At 43.9% G+C, this 25,463-nt stretch overlaps 1 protein-coding gene across 4 annotated transcripts in view; it reads left to right on the forward strand.

The window, feature by feature from the left end:
- Positions 1 to 17,943, forward strand: part of SHLD1 (shieldin complex subunit 1) — a 72,975-nt gene extending 55,032 nt beyond the window's left edge. For all 4 annotated transcript variants that reach the window (XM_050952237.1, XM_050952238.1, XM_050952239.1 and 1 more), the window contains one exon: positions 16,480 to 17,943. In XM_050952237.1, coding sequence (XP_050808194.1) covers positions 16,480 to 16,991 — 512 coding nt within the window. In that variant the 3' untranslated portion in view covers positions 16,992 to 17,943. The remainder of the gene's footprint in view (positions 1 to 16,479) is intronic.
- Positions 17,944 to 25,463: the final 7,520 nt, after the last annotated feature.

Below are 25,463 nucleotides of genomic sequence, written 5' to 3' on the forward strand. Positions count from 1 at the left end.
AAAGGACCATCTCATCCAGTGTTCTGTCTCTGACAGTGGACAGCCTCAGATGCTGCAAAGGAAGGTGTAAGAACCCTCATCAGGTAGATATGGGATAATCTGACCCTCACATTGGGATTCATAATGATCGACTAGTTAGAGATTGGCTTAAACCCGGAAGCATGAGGTTTCATATCCCTTTCACAACTGTTATTAACTATGATCACGCTGGATATTCTTGCTGTCCTTATAAATGTCCAATCCCCTTTATGAATCTTGCTAAGCTCCTGGATTCAATGACTTCATGTGGCAGTGAGTACCACAGTCTAATTCCATGTTTTGTGAAAAAATATTGTTTTTAAATCAGCTTTGAGTTTGCCAACTTTTAATTTCATTGACTGTCTCTTTGCTTTTGTATGACAGGAGTGCAAACTGACTTGGCGAAAGGGGAAAAAAAGGAGGGGTGTCCTTTTCTCTGCTGCATGTCTTTTTTTAACTTGAGTATCAAGAAAGTCTTTCGACTATTTTTTTTGGGGGGGGGTTGTTAGACGACACCATAGTTGACTTGGAGATATCCCTGCAAACTTTCTCACTTCTTAGCTGAAGGGGTGGGCAGGCTGAATATTTATTTTTTCTCCCAACTGCCTAAGTTAAATAGGTATTAACAAAATTCAGAGTTTTTAAAAGAGTCAGAATAAAAATTCCTTTTCCTTTCAGTTAATTGGGGTTCAGGGTCAAGATTTCTTTTATGTCAGAACCCTGCTAGTTCATCAACTGCCTGTGGAATCTGCTGGGAAAATGAGACTAGGCAAGACCTGAATTTCTAATTGTAAAAACAAGCAGAAAAAATGCTTCAAAAACCTTAAATCTCTTCAGCCTTTTCTGTGCAACATAGCTAAGCAAAAGGGCTTGTTTATGCATCATAAAAGACACACACAAATTTTACTTTACAGGCCACCTTTACATTTATGCAGTAAAAGCCAGGAACCCAGCTCTTATGTTAAACTGTCTGGAGCTCAGCTTTTATTTTTATTATAAAATACAGGTAGCTTGAAGTCTAAGAGGGTCTAGCTATAAACTTCACTGTCTGTTCAAAAAAATGTATGGATGTGTTGAAAATTTCTATCTGAGAAAGCAAAATTTAAAGCTATTTACCAAAAACAATTAAAAAAAATTCCAAACATTAATATATATATATATATATATATATATATATATATATATATATATATATATATATATATATTTTTAAAGAAAGTCTGCAAGAGAAAAAAATCAAACTTGGTCAGTACTGAGATGTGAAATATCCAGAGGTGGTTCTTATTTGTATCACAGTAGCAGCAAAAGGCCTCAACCTAGACTGAAGTGTTGTAAAGAGCTACTTCCTACTTTGCTGAAAAGTTCATGCACATTTGGGAAGGCGTCCCAAACTGCATCAGTCCATTCCCCCATCGCATCCACCAAACAGGCCACCTTCCATCCTGGAGTTCAGCACATTCCTTAGTTGGCACTGCCCAACAACCTCTGACTCCACCCCATGGCTTTCCTGGATGGTGAAAGACAGCCACAAGTAACTGTTGCCACTCATGATCAAGATAACAAATGCCGTATCAGGGAAGGAATCTTCACTTTCTCCTTCGAACAGTGTGACTGACAGTGAAGAAACACACCTTGGATACATTGGTTCTAGCCTGGATATGCAGGTTTTAGACAATTACTGCCCAAGTCAAGCCTCCTATTCCAGAGCAAGCCCTGAGTGAAGCTAGCTAAATGCCAGCTACAAGTTCAGCTAATTGAAGCCAATATCCTAGACCTGGCACAGTCTGAACTCACACCAGTCCACAGAACTGAAACTGCCTTAGTGGTACTGATGGATGATCTCTTCCTCTCAGCGCAGTAGAGGACAGACATGCATTCTCACTCTACTGGACCTTTCCGCAGCATTTGACGCTACTGATACTGCTGTCTCACCAGAGAGAAGTGGCTGGGATTAAGGGTAATGCACTAACATGGTTTGGATACATCCTCCCAGGAAGGGATCAGTACACCTCCACCACTGGGCCCCTCATTTGTGAAGTCCCACCAGGGTCAATTATCTCTCTGGCCCTATTCAATAGCTACACACAGCCCAGTAGGTGAACTGGTCAGACAGTATGGACTCAACTGCCAGCAATATGCAGATGATACACAACTCTGTCTAGTATCAGAGGGGTAGATGACACACTCCTCTGTCTATCCTTCACCACATGCTACTACCAATATGACCCAGATTCTGCTTTCTTGTACACCCCAGGCAATCCCACTGGCGCTAAGACGGGATAGAATTTTGTCCCTGGTTTCCAAGGTTGGCAGCTTACCTTTCTAGCTACATTCCCACCTGCAATTTCAATTGGTTTTGATGGTGGTTCTTCAGTGGCTGAAATTATTCCTGCATATATCTGGGCAAATTCTGGTCCCATGGAAGTCAGTGAGAGTTTTGCTGTTGACTTCGATGCAAAACAACATTCAACCAATAGTTCAGGAAGTGCTCTGTAATCCTTGCGGATGAAAGGCCCTTCATAAACGTGTTTCCATCTGTATGGGATGGATGTATTAAATGGAATTTTAGTAATTGAAAAAAAAATTGAATAAACTGTCACCTAAAATCAATAAGACAATCTAATGGTAAACTTAAGGGTAGCATTGTGAAATTCTTCCTGGATTATGGCTGTTCATGAATGAAAGTGCATCAGGATATATAGTTGTGGCTAATAAGAATTTGGATTTATAGAAAACTTTGCCAAGCACATATTTTTGTGACACTACCCCTGGTTGTCACTGAGAACATTTCCCTGACCTCTTAATATCAGCATCAGTTTTCACTTAGACTCCAGATAATTAGCTGAAGCAGTCTTATCAGGAGTAAATTATTGCGACAGTTATTACTTTCATCAGCATTTTGTAGATGGAAGCTCACAGTTATTGATGATACTATATATCTAAATATGAAAGAAATAGATATAGTTTTAATAGAGCTTTTGAAATTACCTCATCTGCTGGCTAAGATGATACCAGGCCACAATAACTTTAATCTACAGTGAATGCTTGAAGCAGGCAATTTGCATTTTATTATTTTTGTTTCAGACAAAGCCTATGTTTCATAACAGAATCCCTATCTGATACTTGGTAGCTTTTAATAATTACTGGTTTAAGAATGTGATTAAAAGAATCCTTCATAATTTTATTTTTATTGGCTGCAAATGCACAAACTGTATAGTGCACCATTTTAAATGTTTTAAAATACAAACAACCGCCTTCAAGCTGTGAATATAATGTACAACATCAATACAACTAAAAATAAACCAGGAACATCGCTGGGAAAACTCACTTGTAAGTTTCCTCTGTATTTAAAGCAGTTATTTTAATTGGTTCTTATACCATGCCTGTCACTGTAGTAGGTGATTGGGTACATGCTAATTCCAGGGTATTTAATTTTGGAAATAATTGGAAAAAGACGGTCATTTAGACCTCAGTTACCACCACTCCAGCATGTCTCCATCATCACATACCATGATGGTTATGTGCATTAGAGACAGATTCTTGAGACCAAATGGGTATAAATGTGCTGGAGTTCAGAAAACCAGGAGGGATCTTTATTTGCAACAGTTTGCATTCTAGCAGCCTTCTTTTGCTGTTAACATCATCTAACACATAAGAACAGCCATACCGGGTCAGACCAACGGTTCCTCTAGCCCAGTACCCTGTCTTCTGATAGTGGCCAGTGACAGATGCTTCACATAACATCCCTGTGGCCCACGCCGTTTCCCGCAGCTCCCATTGGCCGGGAACAGCAAATTACAGCCACTGGGAGCTGCGGGTGGCCATGCAAATGTAAACAAACTGTCTGGCGACTGGCCAGCAGATTACTCTGACCATTGCCCACCACTGACATAGTGGCATTATGATATTTTCTGTCATATCTATCCCTTTCCTAATGGTTCCTAACATTCTGTTAGCTTTTTTGACTGCCGCTGAACATTGAGCAGATGTTTCAAAGAAGTATTCCTCATGACTCCAAGATCTTTCTTGAGTGAAAACAGCTAATTTAGACCCCATGTGCATTACTTCACATTTAGCAACATTGTATTTCATCTGCCATTTTGTTGCCTAGTCACACACTTCTAAGAGATGCTTTTGTAACTCCTCACAGTCAGCTTTGAATTTAGCTATATTGAGTAATTTTGTATCCTGCCAATTTTGCCACCTCACTGTTAATCCCCTTTTCCAGATCATTTATGGATATTTTGAACATCACAGGTCCCAATACAGATCCTTGGGGGACCCTGCTATTTGCCTCTCTCTACTGTGGGCACTGACCATTTTTTTCCTATTCTTTGTTTCCTATCTTTTAATCAGTTTTTGATTTATGAGAAGACCTTTCCAATTGTTAGTTACCCAAGTTAAAAATTTGTGTCTTACTGATAGGCTGAATTTGTCTAGCTTCAATTTCCATTGCCATTGTTAACTTCCAGCCATTGGATCGTGTTATACCTTTGTCTCTTAAGTTGAAGATCTTTTATCATCAGATTTCTGTTCCCCATGTAGGAACTTACAAGACATCTTTCAGCTGTCTCTTTAAGTTAGACTCCAGGAGCTCAATCTGCTTATCGCTGTAAGGCAAGTTGTCTAATCCTTTAATCATTCTTGTGGCTCTCCTCTGAACCCTCTCCAGCCTAGCAACATCCTTCTTGAAATATTCCAGAGGTGGTTTCACCAGTGCCAAATATAGAGGTACTAATCTTCCTACTCTATATCTTTCCCTGTATACATCCAAGGATTGCATTAGTCCTCTTGGCCCCATCATCTCACTGGGAGCTCATAGAAGATCAGAGTTGGAAGAGACCTCAGAAGTTCATCTAATCCAACCCTCTGCTCAAAGTAGGACCAACACTTACTAAATTATCCCAGCCAGGGCTTTGTCAAGCGTGGCCTTAAAACCCTCTAAGGATGGAGATTCCACCACCTCCCTAGGTAATCCATTCCAGTGCTTCACCACCCTCCTATTGCAGTAGTGTTTCCTAACATCCAACCTGTTCATCTATCTATCATGTTCACCCCCCTCTATCCTCAAAGTCTTTTTCAGAGTCACAACTTCTCAGGATACAGCTCCCCTACGTTCTCTGTTCCTAGATATAAGACTTTATATTTGGCCATATTAAAATTCATTCATGTTTGAATGTGCCCAGTTTACTATATGATCTTGATCACCCTATCAGTGACCTGTCTTCTTAATTATTTATCATTCCCCCAATTTGCATGTCCTCAGTAAATTTTAAGTAATGATTGCGTTTTCTTCCCAGTTTTTGATAAGTGTTAAATCGCATAGGGCCAAGAATCAGGACCCCAGCTGACGGGGGCCGGCGGACGGAACCCCAGACCAGCAGCAGCTCAGCCTGCTTCCAGTCTAGGGTTCTGTCTGCTGCCCCCTCTGCCGGTGTGGGGTCCTGGCTGCCAGCCCCTGCTGCCGGCCAGAGGTTCCATCCGCCGGCCCCTGTAAATGTAAAATGTATTACTGGCACACAAAACCTTAAATTACAGTAAATAAATGAAGACTTGGCACACCGCTTCTCAAAGGTTGCCAACTCCTGTTCTGGGATGTATTAGCAGGAGTGTTGTAAGCAAGACACAAGAAGTAATTCTTCTGCTCTTCTCTGCTCTGATTAGGATTCAACTGGAGTAGTGTGTGCAGTTCTGGGCACCACATTTCAGGAAGGATGTGAACAAATCAGAGACAGTCCCGAGAAGAGCAACAAAAATGATTAAAGGTCTAGAAAACATGACCTATGAGAGAAGATTGGAAAAACTCGGGTTTGTTTAGTCTGGAAAATAGAAGACAAAGGAGACAACAGTTTTCAAGTATGTAAAAGGTTGTTATAAGGAGGAGGAAGAAAAATTGTTTTTCTTAACCTCTGAGGATAGGACAAGAAGCAATGGGCTTAAATTGCAGCAAGGAAGGTTTAGGTTGGACATTAGGAAAAACTTACTAATCGTCAGGGTGGTTAAGCACTGGAATAAAATTGCCTAGGGAGGTTGTGGAATCTCCATCATTGGAGATTTTTAAGAGCAGGTTAGACATACACCTGTGAAGGATGGTCTAGATAATTAGTTTTGCCATGAGTGCAGGAGACTGAACTAGATGACCTCTCGAGGTCCTTTCCAGTTCTATGATTATCATTTTTCTGCAGCATCTAACTTCTGATTTATATTCCTTGCTATCAGCTGCCCCTTCCTTCCATCTGTTCAATATGATTTTTTTTTAAATAGCTCTTTTCACTTCCCCTGTAAGCTAGGTTTGTTCTTTGGCCAGTGTGGCCTTCTCTCAGTTATGGCTTTTTGGACATCTAGTAAGATGTTCTTAGGTGGTTCCCACTTCTCTGTCTCTGTCCCTTTAAAAGCACTGAGGGTGCAATCTATGGTACATCCTGGTGATCCGTAAAGCTGCCACTCAACTGCCGCCTAACTCTGTAGGCACCTAAAATCACTTGGTGCTTAAGTTTTTGCCTCGAGGCATGCTCACTGCTGCCTCAGTCTAGGCCCTGCCTGATCAGGAACACTGTTGTCTCACGATAGGCATCTGGATGTCCATCTACTGAGTAAGCCCCAGTCGGTTTCACAAGCCAGGAAGGACAGGTGTTCAGTCACCTAAATTGCATGCCGTTCAGGTCCCTTCTCCACCTCAAGCAGCAGAGGAACTTAAACCCGGGGTCTCCTACATACTGGGTGAGTATCCTAACCACTAGGCTAAAGGTTTATAAAGGTCCTCCCCACTCCTTCTGCCCCCCCTCAGGCGTTTTATTTTGACCACACATATAACTTAGGTGGCTGAGTTCCTATCTCCCCCTGGTTCATGGATTGCAGAGTTGTGTGTCCCCCATCATCCCAGACTTCAGTGCCTAACTCAGAGGGGGTGAGGGTTAGCACATGCTGCTCTGGTTGGCATCTCCCAGTGGCTAGTGCGCTGACTCTGCGTATCAGAGTCTAAGGTGCCTCTCTCCCCATTCATTGTATAGGGAGCCTAGGCACCTAACTCAGGCTTTGTGGATTGCAGTGTTGTTCCCATTATTTTCTAAGTACCTAAGAGTTAGGGGTTGCAATGCTATGTGTCACAGGACCTAAGTCTCTTTATGGATCCCACCACAAGAATATACATTACTGGTCTAAGATCTATTGTTTTGCACATACCAAATGTAATCAAGTCATAATTACTTGTACCTAAGCTACCAGTAGTTGACAGTCCTGAGCACTCGTGAAATTAAAATTACATTAAAAACCATTTTTAATTTATAAGGGGGGAGGGGTCACACTCAGAGGCTTGCTGCGTAAAAGGGGTTGCCCATACAAAAAGTTTAGAATCACTGCCTTTGCTTTTTTTAAAGGGATGCTCAAATCACACACACTTTCAGCTGTTTAAAAATCAATGGAGGTCCCTCTGGAGTAAAGTACCAGCCAAAGTGAGTAAAAATGTGGCCCTGCGAGCCCAGTTATGCAGCTCTTACACACGTTGCTGAGCACTTCATCAATGAGACGACTCACACAGCAAGGTGCTGCTTAATATAAGAGGGGTATCTTCAGCTAGTCCTGTCATGCTAAATTCTGGCACTGAGTTTGCTGTATTTTCTCATAGCAGTGCCAAAATAATACCACCACCACATTGCCACATTTTCCCCACTGGAAATGAGCAAGTCAAAACAACCTATTGGAATGAATTTAAAAGCAGCTTTGTCTTAAGCGTTTGACATGCATAACTATAAATTGTACAGTTGTCTTGGGAATTCCAGTAGGTTATGGGATCTGTTCTTACCTCTTGTGTTAGTAGGAATAGAGCAAGATCCTCAGCTGCTGAAATTTGGTACAACTCCATTGTCAATTTGAAGCTATGCCAAATTGCCTGGCCCTGGGGTGGGTTGGTGTGTGTGAGAAAGAGAAATGGGAGGGGGAGGTACATATTTCTGTATGTGGGTAGAAGAGCTAATGGGGGTCGGATCATTCTTTATGAGGAAACCAAGAATCCTTTTTGGGACCCGTAACTTCTCCTTGTTTGTTCCTTTTGATCGCTACTGTGAACGGGTTCTCAGAAATTCGTGCAGGGAAGATTTTTAGTTTAGTGAAGCCATGACTAACAAAAATACCCACAGTTTGAGGTGGGCTCAGTGAGGAAAGAGAAACCTGGAAATGGGGAGTAGTTTAAGACTGGGGAGGCAAGAGCCGGAGAGAACCACCTTCCAGAGTGCTCTGGTCCATGGGGCTCCTGCTGTCACTGTCCACCACAACTGTTAGGAGCTGGGCAGCGATAGATGGTCTTCTCTCTCCTCGGATGGAGTTTGGAAAGACTGCTGCATTGTACTGCAGTGGTCTGATGGCCCCTACACATACATCGCCCTCCCGCTGTTTGCCGTCCCTCTGGCTTTTGAATTTGGCGCAGCGTCATGGCAGTGTCTCAGATCATAGGGAATACAGCTGCATACTGAACTCAGACCCAGGAGGCAACAGTGGCCAGCTAAAGCCTGCCCTCTCCCGACCTAAATGCTCGCCTCCTAGCTCCACTGTTCTCCAGCAGTAGTTTCCCGTCCTTTCCCTGTACTGCTTCATTCCACCATATTGCATGTCTCAGTTACTCCTCTCACCCTTGACAAAAGGCAGAGCAGGGCTCGGGCCCCAGTGCCATGAAACAGCTAAGTAGGCTGGGAGGGTTAAAGGGCAATAAAGCTTGGCACCCTCATCCATTAGTGTAGCGCTCACGTCAGTCAGGGAGCATATAGTTACACAGAACCTGACTTAATAGTTGAGCAGCTATGTCACGTGTTAGGCAAGAGGTCAGACTAGATGATCTTAATAGTCCATTCTGGTCTAAATCTCTATGAAGACTAGACAAGCTTGTTATAGTGCAAAACAGGCAGGCTTCTATTTGAAACAGCCCCATGTTAAGTACCATCATCGGGACCAAGCGACAGCATTGCTGTATGACTAAATGGTCTTTTATGCCAGCACACTAACTATGAAGACGTTTATGATCCAAAAGCCACATATGAGTGTGCCCTTGTGCCATCTAGTTACCTTATATCATCGTACTGAAGATGAGGCAGTTTCTGTGGTTCCAGCTTCATTACATTAAAAAAATCTTTAACTAGCAAACTCGGTTTCTCCAGCAGTTTTCTTTCCTTGTTCCTAATTTAAGGCCCCCCTTTTAAAACGATAGAGTTTTGTGGCACATGGTTTGCAAATAAGTGCCTTAAAACCTCTAAAATTCATATCTGTGCTTTGGATGCCCGGTCTGCCTCCAGTATAGTTAGTATCTTTAACCAGAGAGAGCAGTTACCACTTTCTATATGCTGTATAGGAACAATGGGGCAGTGACCTCTAGAGTGATACAGAGAAACTAGCCTACCCCCTATCTTAACTATGGGTCCAGATAACATCTTCAGCACACCTTCCCTATTCAGATGCTTTGACAGCTGGAACATTGTTGCACTCGCCTGCCTTGCTGATCAACACTTATGGCCAATGGGTCAGCAGCAGGAAAACTGTAAATCTCCCTGTGCTAATAAAGATGGACTGTTTGCAGTTTTCTGTAGTTCCAGCTTTGAAATTAATGGCTAATGGAATGCAGCAAAACACTAAGGGCAGATAACAAGAAGATAGATTTGCTGCATTCAGAGATAAATTTCCATTTCCTTTTTGATGCAGAAAGGCAGTCTTTTCTGAAAACATTTTGTCCAGACTTACTGGGCAGAGGACTAATTATTTGGAAAATTGCTGGACGATGGTCAGAAAAAGAGCCTACTGTGACTATGTTGCAGTCCTCGTTTTATATTGAGAAAAGTGCAAAGATTGCTTGTGAAATACAACAATTTGCATTACTGATAAACCTTGCCTCAGTGGACAGCCTACCCTCAATAGTCTAGCACTTTAGTCTTTCTGAGCACATCTTAATCCCATAATGATTATTTACACATTATGCGCATTGCATTTTGCAAACCCTCCATCAGTGACAGTCCCTGCTCTGAAGAGCCGACTACTGAAGGGCAGGCAGACAGTTAGACAGAGGCTGAGGTAAGGGGTATAACCAAGGAGGAGATTTTCATGGGCACCTAACTCCCACTGCCTTTGAAAATCATCCTTTGCAGGTACATTCCACTCTGCTTTTACATATTTATGAAGAAACAGGACTCAGCATATTCCTAGGGTCGGTCGGTCTGTCTGTCTCTATATAGATAATGTAAACAGTTCATAGACAAAGTGCTGGTAGAGGGCACTTAAGAATATATAGCATAATTCCTGGGTTTTGTAGGACCAATAAAACTAGTTGTGCATTGCAAATGACATCCTCTGCACCAGTTTTTAACTATAGCAGGCACTTGGCAATAGTAATATCTACCAGCAGTCCTAGGGGAAAAGTCACTGAGCTGTCCACAGTCCCACTTCAGACCAGAGCCAGGGCACTTGGATCCAGTCAATCCTACCCCAGATAGAGGTGAGGATGAGGCCACCTTGATTCAGCACCTCAGACAGTGCAGTTCCTAGCTGGATTTTAAAGTTATCCTTCCTGGGCCGTACTGCCATAGCACGTGTAATGGGGGTTCACTTTGCTAGCCCTGAGCTTGTGCTGATGGATCTAGCCTGCCCCTTCTCCCTTCCCCTCAAAAAGAAAACCTACATAGATGGTGCTGAGTGATGCTATACTCAAATTTAGCCCTGGAATTCACATGCAATGTTGCAATTCCCTGTGTTTATATAGTTTGGAAACACAAGATTTGCTCTATTATCTAGGACCACTGCTCCATCATGTCCTGAATCCTTCCTCCATTAGTCACTAATAGCGGACACTATACAAGCATCTAAAACCTCCTTTTGGGCTTGATCATAGATATCAGTGAAAAGATCCCTACTGACTTCAAAGGACTTTAGAACAGGCCCATAATGCAGCAGGCCATTTCTGCACTGCTGTTCCTAGGCAGATTTCTCTAATTGCCACCAGGCTCAGAGTTTCTATTCTGAAGCATGAGATTATATCATAGAATGTGTAACGTGCTTCTTATGATAACAACATTATTCAGTTCTTTACAAAAACCTTGCTATAGTATTTAATTTTGGGTACTTTCAGAACAATGGGACCATCTTTCAGGCCAGGGGTCAGCAACCTTTCAGAAGCAGTGTGCCAAGTCTTCGTTTATTCACTTTAATTTAAGGTTTCACATGCCAATAAGGTATTTTAAACCTTTTTAGAAGGTCTCTTCCTGTAAGTCTTTAATATATAACTAAACTATTGTTGTATGTAAAGTAAATAAGGTTTCAGAATGTTTAAGAAGCTGCATTTAAAATTAAATTAAAATGCAGACCGCCCCCGGAATGGTGGCCAGGACCTGGGCAGTTTGAGTGCCACTGAAAATCAGCTTGTGTGCCACCTTTGGCACCCGTGCCATAGATTGTCTACCCCTGTTCCAGGCCATTGAAAGCCCTGCATCAGTAGGACTGGCACATTTCTGTTACATAGGGAAGGAGACAGAACATAGAAGACCCTTGCAGGGAAACTATGTGCCAGGCGTGCTGTGTTCTCTGGGAGTTCCATCTGCACTAGCATTAAGGAGAGTAATGGGAGAGGTGAGAGCTGCAGAAGAGGCATAGTAGCATCATCAGCTACATAGATCCACCAGCCAAAACTCTACATCGACAGAACGTGGACACCACAGCAATAGACTCTACAGCCTCCCTGATATTTTAGCAGCAACCGCAAGAGGCACAGGTGACCCTAACCGAGAAGGGTCTCTCCAGCAATTCAGCTGTCTCCTGCTGCTGTTCCCTGGTGATGAATATCTAATTTTACACCCCAACTATATTTACTCAGAGCCATTAGCCCGGCTATATAAACTCTCAAATGGTGGCACAAGCTTATTTGGGGAAGTGAAAATAATAAAGTGCTGTTGTATCTCTGAAAGGAGTCCCAAGTCCAAAGCAATTTTTCACATGCAGAGACTCAGTTGTAAGATATGAAGACTTAAAATTATCAGTTGAGTTTATAAACATACAGAATATCCCATTATCAGCCCCCACATTTTGTACAAATAAGTTACAAAGGCCCATCTCCAGTTACTGTGGAGGCGGATCAAGTAATATACTTTCTTACTGATGATTATCTGTCACAAGGGTGAAAGCACAATGAATAATGGAATGGGTTTTCACATGCAGTCTGCAGTATAAATAGAAGTGTGAAGATACTTAAAGACAGTTTGGGCAAGATCCTCAGGCAGTGCAAGTCTGTGCAGCTCAGCTGAAGACAAATGGAGATACAGGGATTACCCCAGCAGAGAACCAAGCCTCCTATATCTGCTGAAACCTGACTGACCTGTCCATTGGTTTTGGTGGGCTTTGGGTCAGATCCCTTGAAGCAGTGGTGGGCAACCTGCGCCCCGTCAGGGTAATCCACTGGCAGGCCGCCAGACAGTTTGTTTACGTTTACACAGTTGCTTGTAGTTCCCAGTGGCCAGCATGTCCCTGCAGCCTGCGCCGCTTCCCGCAGCTCCCATTGGCCGGGAACACCGAACCGCGGCCACTGGGAGCTGCGGGTGGCCTTGCAGATGTAAACAAACTGTCTGGTGGCCTGCCAGCGATTACCCTGATGGGCCGCCTTTGGCCAACGGGCTGCAGGTTGCTCACCACTGCCTTGAAGCCTTGTAACATCCATATGGTCATTGAGCTTCTCTGTGGAAGACCTGAGAAACTCTAGGTGGTTGAAACCTTGCCCCCAAGAGCAGCCCCGGGAGGCTTAGGCACCACAGAGCCACTGTGATACAGCCGTGTTGTCAGGGGCTCTGTAGCCCTGCACTCTCATCTCTCTGGAGCCTCACTGAGAGGGTGACTTATTGGGGAAGGCAGAGGATGGGTTTATGCTGGCTCAGTTCCACGGGCCTCATACCCTCCCTCCCTCCCCCCCCGGGAGGAGGTGGCACAGGAGCCCTAGCAATTGATACAGCTCATGAGCCATTGCAGAGTGTTCACATGTGTCTTTCACCTGAGAGGCTCCTTTGCTCACCTCCTAAGCGAGGCACCTGTCGGAAGCCAGTTTACTAGAGCTTCCCAGGAGGGAAGGGGGCAACATTTGCCCAGCTGGATTTAAACCCACAGAGGGGGTTGTGTGGCATAATGGCAGATTGAATTTAGTTTTGGAGATGTGCGAGGCCCAGGCATATTGTTAAAGACCGTCTAAGCTGCGACTCTGTCAGGAGAGTACTTGAGAGTCATTGTGGGAGCTCAGGCAGACACTTGTCCAGTGTTGATTCTAAAAAGCAATAGCACTCAGCATGGTTCAGTGCATTAAGGGATGGGAATTATTTGTGCTGTAATTTGAGGTGGGACTCGCTAGAGAAAGTTAAGAAGATAACATGGAAGGTATTGATACAGTCAGCAACCATGTATCCTCATTTGGAAAAATCTCTTGTTAGCTTCGCTGAGGTTTGGGTCTGGCCCTTGGAGTTCCGTCTCCGAGTGTGATCACCTCCTTGCAGTGAAATGGTCCAGAGAAGGGGGAAGATGCTAAAGGTTATTTTGATGGGACTTATGTATGAGTAGAGGTTTCTGTTGTGCAAAAAGACGCTATAGGCTGGAGCAGAGACTTGAATGAGGTAATCACAATTATGTAGATGTCACTTCCGTACTTAACTGGTAATGTCACATATGTGTGGTAGGTACAGTCATGCTAGTGACCATCAGCTCAGTGCTAACATCATGGTTGATGATTTTGTACATTCATGGTCAGCAGCAACTCCAGTGCTGAGCTGGGGTCTCATAAGGTCAGCTCCAAAGCCTATTGAAATCAATGGAAAGATTCCCACTTAAGCCAATTAAGTGATTCCCACTGACTGTAGGGAGCTTTGGATCAGGCCAACATTGAGTACTATTGTGAGGATAGAGGCCTCCTACTAAAAGTATAGTTACTCCCTGTAACTCTATATGAGTCTTTTCTGCCTCAGTCAAAAAAAATCCCTTAAATATTTACTGGTCACTTCTCCACCGGCTTGTAAGTAAGAAGAGGAGGCAGCAAATATGATCATGCTTGTTTAGAAATAGGAGAGAGGAATAACAGCAGAAGTCTTTTCTGATCATGCGAACCTAATGGGACTTTGCTCTTACTAACAGGATCATGCAGGGTTTCTATATTTGCAGGTAGTGACAACTGTTGCTTTTTCACAAAGTGTAACTGCAAGCTACATGTAATAGGTAGCGAGGGGATGGCAGCATGAGGAGTTGCAGGCTGCCACAGGAGTCCGAGTTCAGTGACATCTGACTGAGTTACTGGAGATGCCTGATTCAATGCAGACCTAACGCACACCGAGGCTGATGGATTATTAAGGGAAAATGGACCTGCTGTCTTTGATTAGCTTTGATTTGCTACTGTGATGGCATATATTGATGTAAAAAGGAAGCCGCATAAGTTTATCTTTGTACTGTATTAGAAATGCCTTTGTGCAGGACAGGGCTAAGTTATTTCATCTCAGAATTGTGGGTGAAGTCAGTATTAAAGGAAAGATCAAAAGGTGAAAAGTAAAGGGAGGAAGCACTCTTGAAGCAATATACAGTATAGATACTCCCTCACCTTAATTTTAATGCATCTCTGAACACAAACTGGGGATACAACGCTTTGTGTCCCCATATTAAGAAAGCTCTTTCTGGTTAGAGCTGATGTTCCCTTTGAACAAGATTGCTAATTTAAGTGAAGGGCTGTGCGCCACTTCACATGCTAATGAATTATAAAAGGCCCAGATATTTGCTGACTTTCTGCACACTGCTCATGTGATCTGAAGCCACTGGCACCGCCTCTGAGTGGAGAGCAGAAAGGAGCCCTTAGGCTAATTTCTACACAGGGATAAAAGACTGGTGACCGGCCCACGCTAGTGGGGCTTGAGCTTGTAGGGCTAAAAAATTGCTGTGTCGACATTCAGACTCACGGGGTCCTAGAACTCAGGCTCCAGCCTGAGCCCAAACATCTACACAGCAATTCTTTGGTCCCAGCACCCAAGCCCTGTGAGCCCAAGTCAGCTGACCTAGGCCAGCCCTTAGAAATTCCTTCCTTTCGGTGCCTTAGGTGTTCTGCCATTTAGCTTAAAGGAAGGGATGGAGGGGAGAATGCAGTTAGAGGTGTCAGTAGAGGAGCCTGTTGTCTCCATGTGTCTGTGAAGGCTATTTAGGCTGTGAGATGTATTTGCCCTGTTGTAAACTCTCCTGTTTTCGCACACAAATTGCAGAGTGCCTGTAACACTGTCAACACTGCATTACTAATAAATAGGTGCCTGGTTGCAGATCGCTCCTATTGATTTCAGTGGGAGGAGGAGTGGATCCGTGTAACCGAATGACATCAGGAATGTTGATCAGTAAGGAAGTGGGACAAGAGCTAGACTAGACTTAATCAAGAGCTTAAGCAAATTAAAAGTCACACATGAAGGCAGTGTGGGAGAATTTAGTTTGAGCGAACAGGAAAAATGGGGCTCGGGATGGAGGAGCATGGTAACCCTACACACCGCCTAATCCCATAGTAAGAGACTCGGATAAGGTGCTGGTAGAAGGCTGGGGAAGAGGACTCTTTACACAAAGTGGGAACGGTAAGATGAGGAACACGGTTTTAAAGCTAACAACAGAAAGGGGTAGTAAAAACAAAGAGCTGTGGAGAAGATTAGGCCATGAAGATGCCTAGGCATAGGCACCGACTCCATGGGTGCTCCGGGGCTGGAGCACCTGGGGTGGGGAGAGAAGGGGAAACAGTGGGTCCCACCAGTGAGCTCCCCCCATCCCTCCACCAGTGCTGCCCACCCAAGGAGGGTTAGCTGTTCAGCAGCAGGCAGGAGGCACTGGGGGGAGGGGAGGGTAGAATGGGGCAGAAAAAGGTGGAGCAAGGGCAGGGTACTTGGGGGAGGGGGCGGACTGGAGGTGGGAAGAGGCAGAGTGGGGGTCAAGCACCCCCTGGGAAATCAGAAAGTCCGCACCTCTGTGCCTAGGGCAGCAATCCTGAGTTCCCCTCACTTTCCAGTGAGGCAGTCCTGGCTATGGCCATTGGCAGCAGAAAGTCCACAAGTTACCTGCAACCCTCACCTTTCTAGGAGTATTAGGGGGCAAGATCCAGCCAGCACAGACCATAAAGTGGGCTGGGCCAGCTGGAGATGGGGGGAGGCCAGGACTCCTGTGAGTTCTAATTCAGCAAATCTCCTGAGGAACCTGTTCAGTCAGCCTGTTGTGGAGGCCTGGTCAGTGTTTAACTCTTTTCTGCCCCCAGGGATGTATGCACCTATTCCATTTTAGGATCTATAGGGCCATGCCTTAGGGAGCCTTTGCTCTGAGATCACTAGCTGACAACAGTGAATCAGAGAGGCTTTGAATCTGAGGCCACAAGGACAATTCTGTTAGTCAGCTGCAGCCTGTGGCTAGTTTCTCTGTTTCCTGAAGGTCTAACATATTCAAATGTTTCTCTGCTTGCAGGTGCTAGTAGCCCAGATCCTGAAGAAGCTCAGCATACAGCTAGCATGAGCGTTTGGCATGCACACTGTGAGGAAGCAAATCCTAGACATCATCCACCTGCAGAGCCATTTCAACCTGCTGAACCTGGTGGGATTCCATTCTCTTGGACATACGAGCAAGAGAGTACAGAAGACATCAGCATTAGAAAGTCTCTAGACAGCTTCTATGAAACATGTTGTCAGCAGCAGCCCAGCAGAGGGGATCCCACATACAATGCAGCTTCAGAATGGCTCTCTCTTAAAATTCAGGACTTGGCAAACAAGGAAGGAGGAAAATATTCCTTGTGCAGTCTCTACATGGCCCAGATGGTTTTGAACAGAGATGGATGTAAGGTCTTTCCAAACCACTCCAGCAAAGCTTGTTTCCCAGGACCAGCTAATGGAGAAGTTGCACTGGAAGAAGGAAAGCGAACACCGGGACTGTCAGACGATGTCCTCCAATTTCTCTTAAAACAGAATGTGATGAAATCATAGGGCCTGATGTTTGGAGCTAAGGGAGGGGTGAGCAAGCTGTTTGTTTGGTTTTGCTGTGTCTTTTAGCAGAGGGCACCATGTGGCATTTAGCGCCTGCTCTGAGTAGAGACAGCTCTGCCTCAGGAAAGGTCAATCCTTCCTTGAGCCTCCCACTTAAACTGCAAAACCACCCATTACATCTTCTCTCCTGCCCTTGGACTCCAGCATGAATTTCACATATGTATTGAACTTCCTTCCCAGCATCTCAGCAGTGACTCTGGTGCTTAGTGGACTTGTTCTCCAGTTCCAACTGTTGCTGTTATCCTAAAGCTCACCCTGTGACCATGCCCTTGTCCGAACCTGCCTTAAGGTCTCTCCATACTCTGACCCTAGGGGGTACTTATACAGAGCTAGATCCTGCTACCTTCATATTCAGTGAATCTTACTACTCAAGTATCTCCCATTTATTTCCATAGGGCTATTCACGGAATGTGATGCTATTCAATGAGAGTTTGTCAGCGTGGCCTATCATGACAAGGCTCTCTACCACCACCGCCACCATCTGGATACCAAGCCCTTATCTCTGCATCATCTAAGATTGCCAGCAACCAAGGCTGCCTAACTTACCTGCACCCCCAGCACAGCTGAACAGTGTCCTCACACTGAGACCTATCCCTTTTATACTTTTGCCAATACCCATAAGTCCCATTTACTGTAACAAACAGGATATGGAGTGCACAAGCCTAGGCAGATATCTTTACAAGGGGTGTAGGCTTGGAATGATTAGATGTGTATTGGCAGATGTCAGTTTCACCATGCACACACAACCCTGATGAAAAAATATTTCCATCAATAACTGACATTTATAGATAAGCAGCAATTTTGTTTGCCTGAGAACTTAGTTTGCTCTGATATTTTGACATGTGATGCTGACAATTTGTGTTTTAGTGATTATAAACGTTACGTTTTTTAATCTCAGTGTCTGTCAGTTACTGTCTGATCCCCAGTCCATAATTTCCTGCACTGTACAAATTTAAATTGATAAACACTGAAAAAATGTTTAAAAACAGATATTGCCCAAAGTCATTAAAATTAAGAGTTTTACAAAACCTGTCATAGATCTGAGCAAAAACATTTGGAAACAACATACTGTGTGTGCCTAGTCTGATATTATGCAGAAACAAAAGAATATTTGTATAAAACCATTATGAAACTTCCTTCCCTGAACAGACTGACAACCGTGTCCTCTGTGTGTCCACGAGAGAAAAAACCTGGTTGTGATCTCATACCAGTTTAATGCCATTGGCATCGATGGATTTACTCCTGAGAATCTGTCTGTGTCTTAGAGATGCTAATTGAAAATTAATTGCCTTCATACCAGTTATCATTTCCCCAAGAGCATTTCAAGAAGTTGTCTGTAAATGCACCGGCTTAAACTATGTGTTTAAAATGTGAGAGACCTGGATATACCACTTGGAAATAGTGAGAGCTAGAAATGCTGCCTCTGGATGGCTTGTAGCATTAGCAACCTCATGCTGATGCTCACAGCTCTAGGGAGCTACCACCAGACAGGAAATCCCTCTCCCACCGCCATCTGTATGGACTATAGAGAGACACCAGGAAATGGGTCTCCAGGGATGTGTTCTTCATAGTGAAGGCTTCTGTGCAAAGCATATGCTTGCTGCTTTGCTGTTAAACTGCTGTGGGAAGCGTACTGCCAAGCTCCAGGGTTTCAGCCATTTTAAACAAAACAAAAGCTGGTACAATTCACTATAGCTCCATCGGACCTGCACTGATTTCTCAGAGCTTGATCTATCCATTAACATCAAAGAGGCTGTGCCCCTTTACACCATTTTAGGATTTGAGTGAGTTAATATGAATATCTTGCATAAAGCCCCGTTCATTGATGTTATTCTTTGTCAATCCTATAGAGAATGCCTAGAGATTACTTTCCTGGTATGTTGACAGATAGGAGGGAATTGTACTTCAGAATATTTTTTCTGTATACTTCTGTTTAGGTGTGTTTTTTGTTACTGTATTAACAGCTGATAAGCAGTTGACAGCTGGTTACAGCAGTTCATCTATTTCTACATGGGCTGTCATCCTGAGCCCTTCACTACTCTGGTTTTACTTGGGCAAGATGCCTGTTGGCTTCACTGAGAGCTGTGACTAAGTTACAGACTTCAGGATTTGGCCCTTATTACTTTTTCATTGTTGATTGTTCATCTAGTAATACTGGAAGGTGATTGAAATCAGTCACTGGGGCCTCTATTTCATATCACTTGTTGAGCCTTCCACATGCTGTTTTTATAACACACTGGGCCTGATCCTGTCATCAATGGGAGTTCTAGGAGACCAGCTGTCTTCTCCCTGGCACTGGTGAAAACCAGGAGTAATTCCCTAGGCAATCTATTCAGGTACGTTGCAGTGAGTGAGAAGAATAAGGCCCAAGGTGCACAAGGAATGCAGGATCAGGCCCTCCATCTAAACCTTAGTTGGAAACATGCTAAGATAGCAAATAGCTTTAATTTGATCTCTATTGTCTCGGATGCAGCTGTCAGTCTGACTGAAGCACCTCTGATACTAGCTGCACCCTATGAACTGTTGTTTAGCCAGGATCAAACAGTGCTTCCTTCCCTATCTCAGTCATTTAGGTTTGGTTTATTCAGTCACTGTAGTCTTAAGTTTTTGAACATTATGTTCTTTAAATATTTAAAGGGGCACTCAGGTGAAAAACTCTCTCCTTACCTAGGTCACTAACATCACAGGTTTGACTTAGGATAGGTCTACACTGCAATCAGAAGTATGACTGCAGCATGATCTAGCTATGTCTACACCAAGGCTTGCTTAGGTATCTTGACTAACAATAGCAATGAAACCACAGCAACACAGCACAGACTGTACAAGCCCACCCAGGATCCTGGGATCAACTAGCCTGAGCTTTGCTGCTACTGTTACTTGAGATACAGAGCTCAAAGTTAGCTCCGGTATGTCTACACAGGCTGCAGTCACACCCCTGATGCAGGGTAGATACAGCCTTAGGCCTGGTCTACACTAGGAAATTAGGTCAATGTAACTATGTTGCTGAGGAGTGTGAAAAATCTACACACTGAGCAATACAGGCTAGGTCTACACTGGGGGAGGGAGGTCAACCTAAGATACGCAACTTTAGCTACACAAATAACGTAGCTGAAGTCAGCATATCTTAGGTCGATTTATCTGGCTGTGAGGATGGCAGCCAGTCGACCGCTGCCGCTCCCCCATTGACTCCGCTTCTGCCTCTTGCCACAGTGGAGTTCCGGAGTCGATGGCAGAGCAATCGGGGATCGATTTTATCGCATCTACACTAGATGTGGTGAAATCGATCCCCGATAGATCGATCACTACCTGCTGATCCGGCGGGTAGTGTAGACGTACCCACAATTAAACCAACCTAACCACGCTTGTAGACAGCACTAGTTGATGGGAGAATTCTGTCAACCTAGCTACCACATCCCTGGAAGGTTAAGTATCTATGCCCATGGGAGAACCCCTCCTGTCAGTGTAAGTAGTGTCTTCACTGAAGTGGTGTAGCTGCACCACTGCAGTGTTTTAAGTGTAGACAAGCCCTCGGTTTTCACTATTTATGCTGTGTGCTTAATCTATACACATTCATTCAGCAATTCAACTAGTCCATTTCACTTCTGTTTCTCAGCAGTTTTCGATGTCTGGTTCTGAAGCACTGGCACAATGCTGGAATATTTGGATTGCAAACCCGGCAGGAGAAATTTTTTGGCGAGTGGAATGAAAACAGTTTTTGCTGTTTTTTCTTTTTACTTCATGAAAAGATCTCTAGTGTTAGCATTTGTAAATTCTAAAAACAGCACCACCACCACCACACACACACGGCCACTAATAACTTTGGATCAGATTTTCAGAAGTCTTTAGACGCCCCCATTCAAAGGTGCTGAAGCAGGTTAGGCACTTATGTCCCATTGAAATCAATGCGCAGTAGACGCCTCAGTTGTTTAGGTCCTTTTGAAAAGCCCACTGCTGAAAATCTGGCCCTTTCAACCTTAAATATGTGCCTGTCCCCACTTTAAGGTGCAGTGTTCAGTATCTGCAGAGACACTTGCTGTTAAGAGGCATTTACATCAGTTCTCTCTAGTTTAGTCATTTTTATTAAATGAAACAAGATCTCCACAGTGAACAAACACTACATCATTCTTTCTCCGCTCACTGCTAATTAATTTTATACAAACCTATTCTGAAACCTACTGTATATGCTTCCACCTCTGCTAAAAAGCTAGATAGTTTGCATTACTCATTTCCTGATAAACATCTATCTGCTGTTTCTTATTCAAGAAATAGGGAAACAAGTATATCCCTCCCCCCTTGTTAACGGGTTCAAGCAAAAAACTGACTGTTTTCCACACTTTAAGGAAATGGAATCAGTGCTTAAGCTAAGCAGTTCATAGCCCCAGCATCTCTGGGCTTGCTGCATCAGTTATGAATGTAAAAAAATTGCTTGAGCCCCGGAACTTCTCTAATTACAAATTAAGCACTATCTGGCATTTTATGCTGCTAGAGCAATTCTGCAATAATAAATATCACTTGCAAGCAATAGCACATCTGGTCTAATTTAGGTCAGTGTCTGAATTTTACAAACTAATTTGCAACTATAGGATGAGTTACATGGAATGAACTAAGCAGTTTTCATATTTATCAAATTAAAATATTCTGGTTTTGTTTTTAAATAAAAACACAATGAAAAAAATAGCAGGGAGTTGTACGTAGGACTGAGTTCTGACCCCTTGACTCCAATAGTAGTCCCATTGATATGGGACTCTCAGTGAAGTAACATGGTGTGGTGAGTTTGTCAGGTCTGAGCCAATAGCTGTTTGCAAAGAACAGGGGACCCTTTGCCAAGGAGGCTGTGCATCACAGGAAGCTTTGCGTAACAGCAGATCATCCTGCCCTGCCCTGCCCTGCCCCCTCAAGAGTTGAGCATCAGCTTGCTGGATCTGGCCTTCATCCCACTCGCCCCAGCTCACACTACATGTCAGTCCCAATTTGGCCACATGGGTTTTATGGCTTTGAGCCCTGTGCTTAGCTCACTAGCCAGCACTGGCTCTTACAATGAATGTTCCCTCAGCCCTACAGCAGTGCAGGGTCAGGTACACAAAACATGCCCTCTTGGATGGTTCAGAGGCTTCTTTTTGTCAGTCTCTACCACTGGCTTGTGGGGCTAAAAAATGCAACAGAAACAGCTTCTTATCCCCTCTCCAGTTTATTGCAAATCACTCTCAAGCAACTGTTTTTGTGACAGTGCCAACTGGATCCTGAGGGAAACCTACTCTTGAAAAATGCACCAGATCTTTTGCTGCAGCCCTGGGAGGCGCATGTCAGTCTGTAAACCCAAACACCACCACGTAAGATCTTCCCTTCCCAGTCCACCTCCCCCCGCACAGGTGGAATGGTTCCTCTGCTGTGCTCTGCTCCCTTTGCCCAGAAGGCATGGCTTAGCACCCTTCACTCATGCCCACATTTCTGCCCACTGGTTTGCTATCCATGAAATGTGGATTTCTCCAGTGTCACTAGTCAAATTGGGAGAGACAGTTTGGGGCTGAGTGCCTCACTACTGTTCCTTGACTAACTGTGGGCAGCAAGACATGGGGCACAGTCACTAATGAAAGAAAAAGGATTCAGGGGGCCAAAGTCCCAGAAAGCTGTAAGGCCAGATTCTCATCTGGCGTAAATGGGCATAGCTCAAATGGAGCTCTTCCCATCTACACTGGCTGAGTATCTGGTCTTTGGTGCACTTTGTATAAACCCATTTCTGAAATTGTCAGTGCCTTGCTGGAATGATCTGGTCTCTATTACAGATCTATGCTGGCCAGATTCCAGGCTAGGTAATTGCTTTCTGCCCACTTTAAATTGCCTCTGCAGTTTCACATGGGTACAGTATTCCTCCCTTCTTATATTAAACTAATCAGTGGCATTGCTCTGCTCTGCAGCAGCCCCCGGGGAAGTCAGTAGGAGTTTTGCTATTGACTTCAATGGGAGCAGCTGCTGCTGCCTGTCACCCCAGAGATGCCTGGTTTCCATGGCAGGTGCAGTAGTTCTTTAGTTGGCAAATAGGTCTGTAAAGTTTGTAAAGTACATTGGAGATCCTGCAGGAGAAAGTTGCCATCTTAATGCAGATCGTTACCATCATCACATGGCTGTTTATTTGTTCTAGTCCCAGTGTAGCACTGTTGTCTGTCGTAATCTAACAGAGGAGTTACTAAAACATGAGTCAGGCTAATGGACCAGATTCTCAGCTGCTGTAAATTGGCATAGCTCTACTGAAGTCATTTGGGCTATGCTGATTTACACCAACTAAGGATCTGGCTTAAGATTTTTAACCTCAGGGCAGGGGCATCACAGGAATAAACATTTCACTGCTTTTGGAGGCGTTCTGTGCCCTTGCCGATTATTGGGGTGCCGTGCCCCTCCTTGCCCCCCATTGTGCACACCCCTGCCTCAGGGTAATGTGATTCAGGAGCACTTCTATGGGACTAAATAGCTTTCAATCCCTTATGACACAATGGTAGTCTCTCTCCGCACACAGATAGTTGTACTCATGCTGGTGTTGATGCAGTTGTGTCAGGAGGGTATTCAGTATGTAGAAAGAATCAGATACAAAGCCTGTCCTCTGGCGGTTGCTCTGATTCAGGCAGTTAAATGTTAATTGCCTAACAAACCATTTAATTTTCATTTTGAAGGAAATAAATTTGCATCTAGGAGAATCAGAGATCAAAACCAGGACCCTGGGTCTGAATCTTTTCAAATCTGGCCCTGGGTTCAGATTCAAGTTAGTCTGTTTCTGGTTGGTCCTACAACCAAAAGGCCCAAGAACTCGTTTCCCCATTCTGATTTGTACATGGCCAACTCTTCCAAGAGCAGCTGTGACGTTGCAGTCCAAAAATGACAGGAATCTGTCAAGATCAGTCACTCTTGGAAGAGTTCTGTCATTATTGGCCTACAACTTTTGAGACGAGTCTACAAGATTTCTAAACCATGGAAGCCAAGCCCTAACTGACTGGCAATCCAAATCTTAGACTAACCCTAATCCAATACTCAGACCTCACCACCTTCTCCTCTGCCCAGAATTCATTGGCCCCATCTATTCAACGTCACTGTTTAGTGACATGGAATTATCACCTGAATCCTGACAGACACTGTTGTTCTGTTTTCTCATTTCTTGCATATTATCCATAGACTATTCAAGGGGCTGAGTGTATAAATTACTTCTGCTGTTGATGTGCTCCTTTAAAAGTAAAAGTTGCATTGCACTAGCTTGCCATAACCCTTGTACAGGCATTTAACTCAGTAAATGTTGTGCTCTGTACAGCAAATTGCTGGTAAATACTGTAAGCCAATTTCTACACATGCACAATTCATAAAATGACAGAGATCATAAGAAATTATATAATGTGACATAGTACTTATCACTTTAAAAACTATTAACATAATCAAGCTTATATCACCCCACTCCTCCACATGGTAGGTAAGAATTATTACCCCAGTATGCGGATAGTGGAAATCGAGGCAGAGAACTACTGGCAGAGGCACAACTGGAACTGAGAAGTTCTTCAGCCCCAGCCATATGTTCAAACCATTAGATCATACTGCCCACACATGATTATATTAGTGACAAAGGAATTCCCACACTGGCTCAGAACCGTAGTCCCTCTACTCTAGTATCCCGTCTCTGGCAATGAACAGTACCAGCTGCTTCAGAGGAAGGTGTAAGACACCATACAATAGGCAGTTGTGCAATAACCTATAATCCACTGGAAAAGTTGCCCCTTGATTGGACAGTTTGAGATTAGTATATGCCCTGAAGCATGAGGATTTACATACCATCCAAACCCTAGGTTATTTTTAATCCTTGCTGTTACAACTCAGGATGTTCTCGTTATCCACTGAGCTGTTTGATCACTTTCTGAATCCTGCTAAGGTCTTCCAAAGGTGAATGAGGATTATCCTCCCCTGCAGTAGAGTTTACCCCACCTTAAAACTGAAGAAGTTCCAGTGTCCATGAGAACCTTGTAGATGACTTGATTCACCTTCCTTTGTGACGTTTCCTGGTAGAAGCTGTCTGGACTGAATGCTCAGTATTTCTAATACTTGCACTTTTACAGACAACTACCCTCAGAGCACATGCATTAATTCCACTTGGAAACTGATGTCTGGAAATATTTTTAGCTCTGCCTCTGTCAGATGAGACCTTAGGAGACAGAAGCTGGCTTTCCCAGTCTATATACATCTCAGATGCATTTAAACAGACCCAGCTATCACTGATCTGCAAATGTCTAGACAGATGAAAGAGTAAAGAGATTCCATCTGCCTTCAAGCCTTTTGGAAATGAGATGCAACTAAGCAAACTGAAACAGAGACAGGGCAGAAACCAAAAGACCATGGACATAGAGCCTCAGAAGATGATAGCCTGAAGTTATCAAACTTTAC

The sequence above is a fragment of the Gopherus flavomarginatus genome, chromosome 4 (assembly GCF_025201925.1).
Source record: "Gopherus flavomarginatus isolate rGopFla2 chromosome 4, rGopFla2.mat.asm, whole genome shotgun sequence".
NCBI lineage: Eukaryota > Metazoa > Chordata > Testudines > Testudinidae > Gopherus > Gopherus flavomarginatus.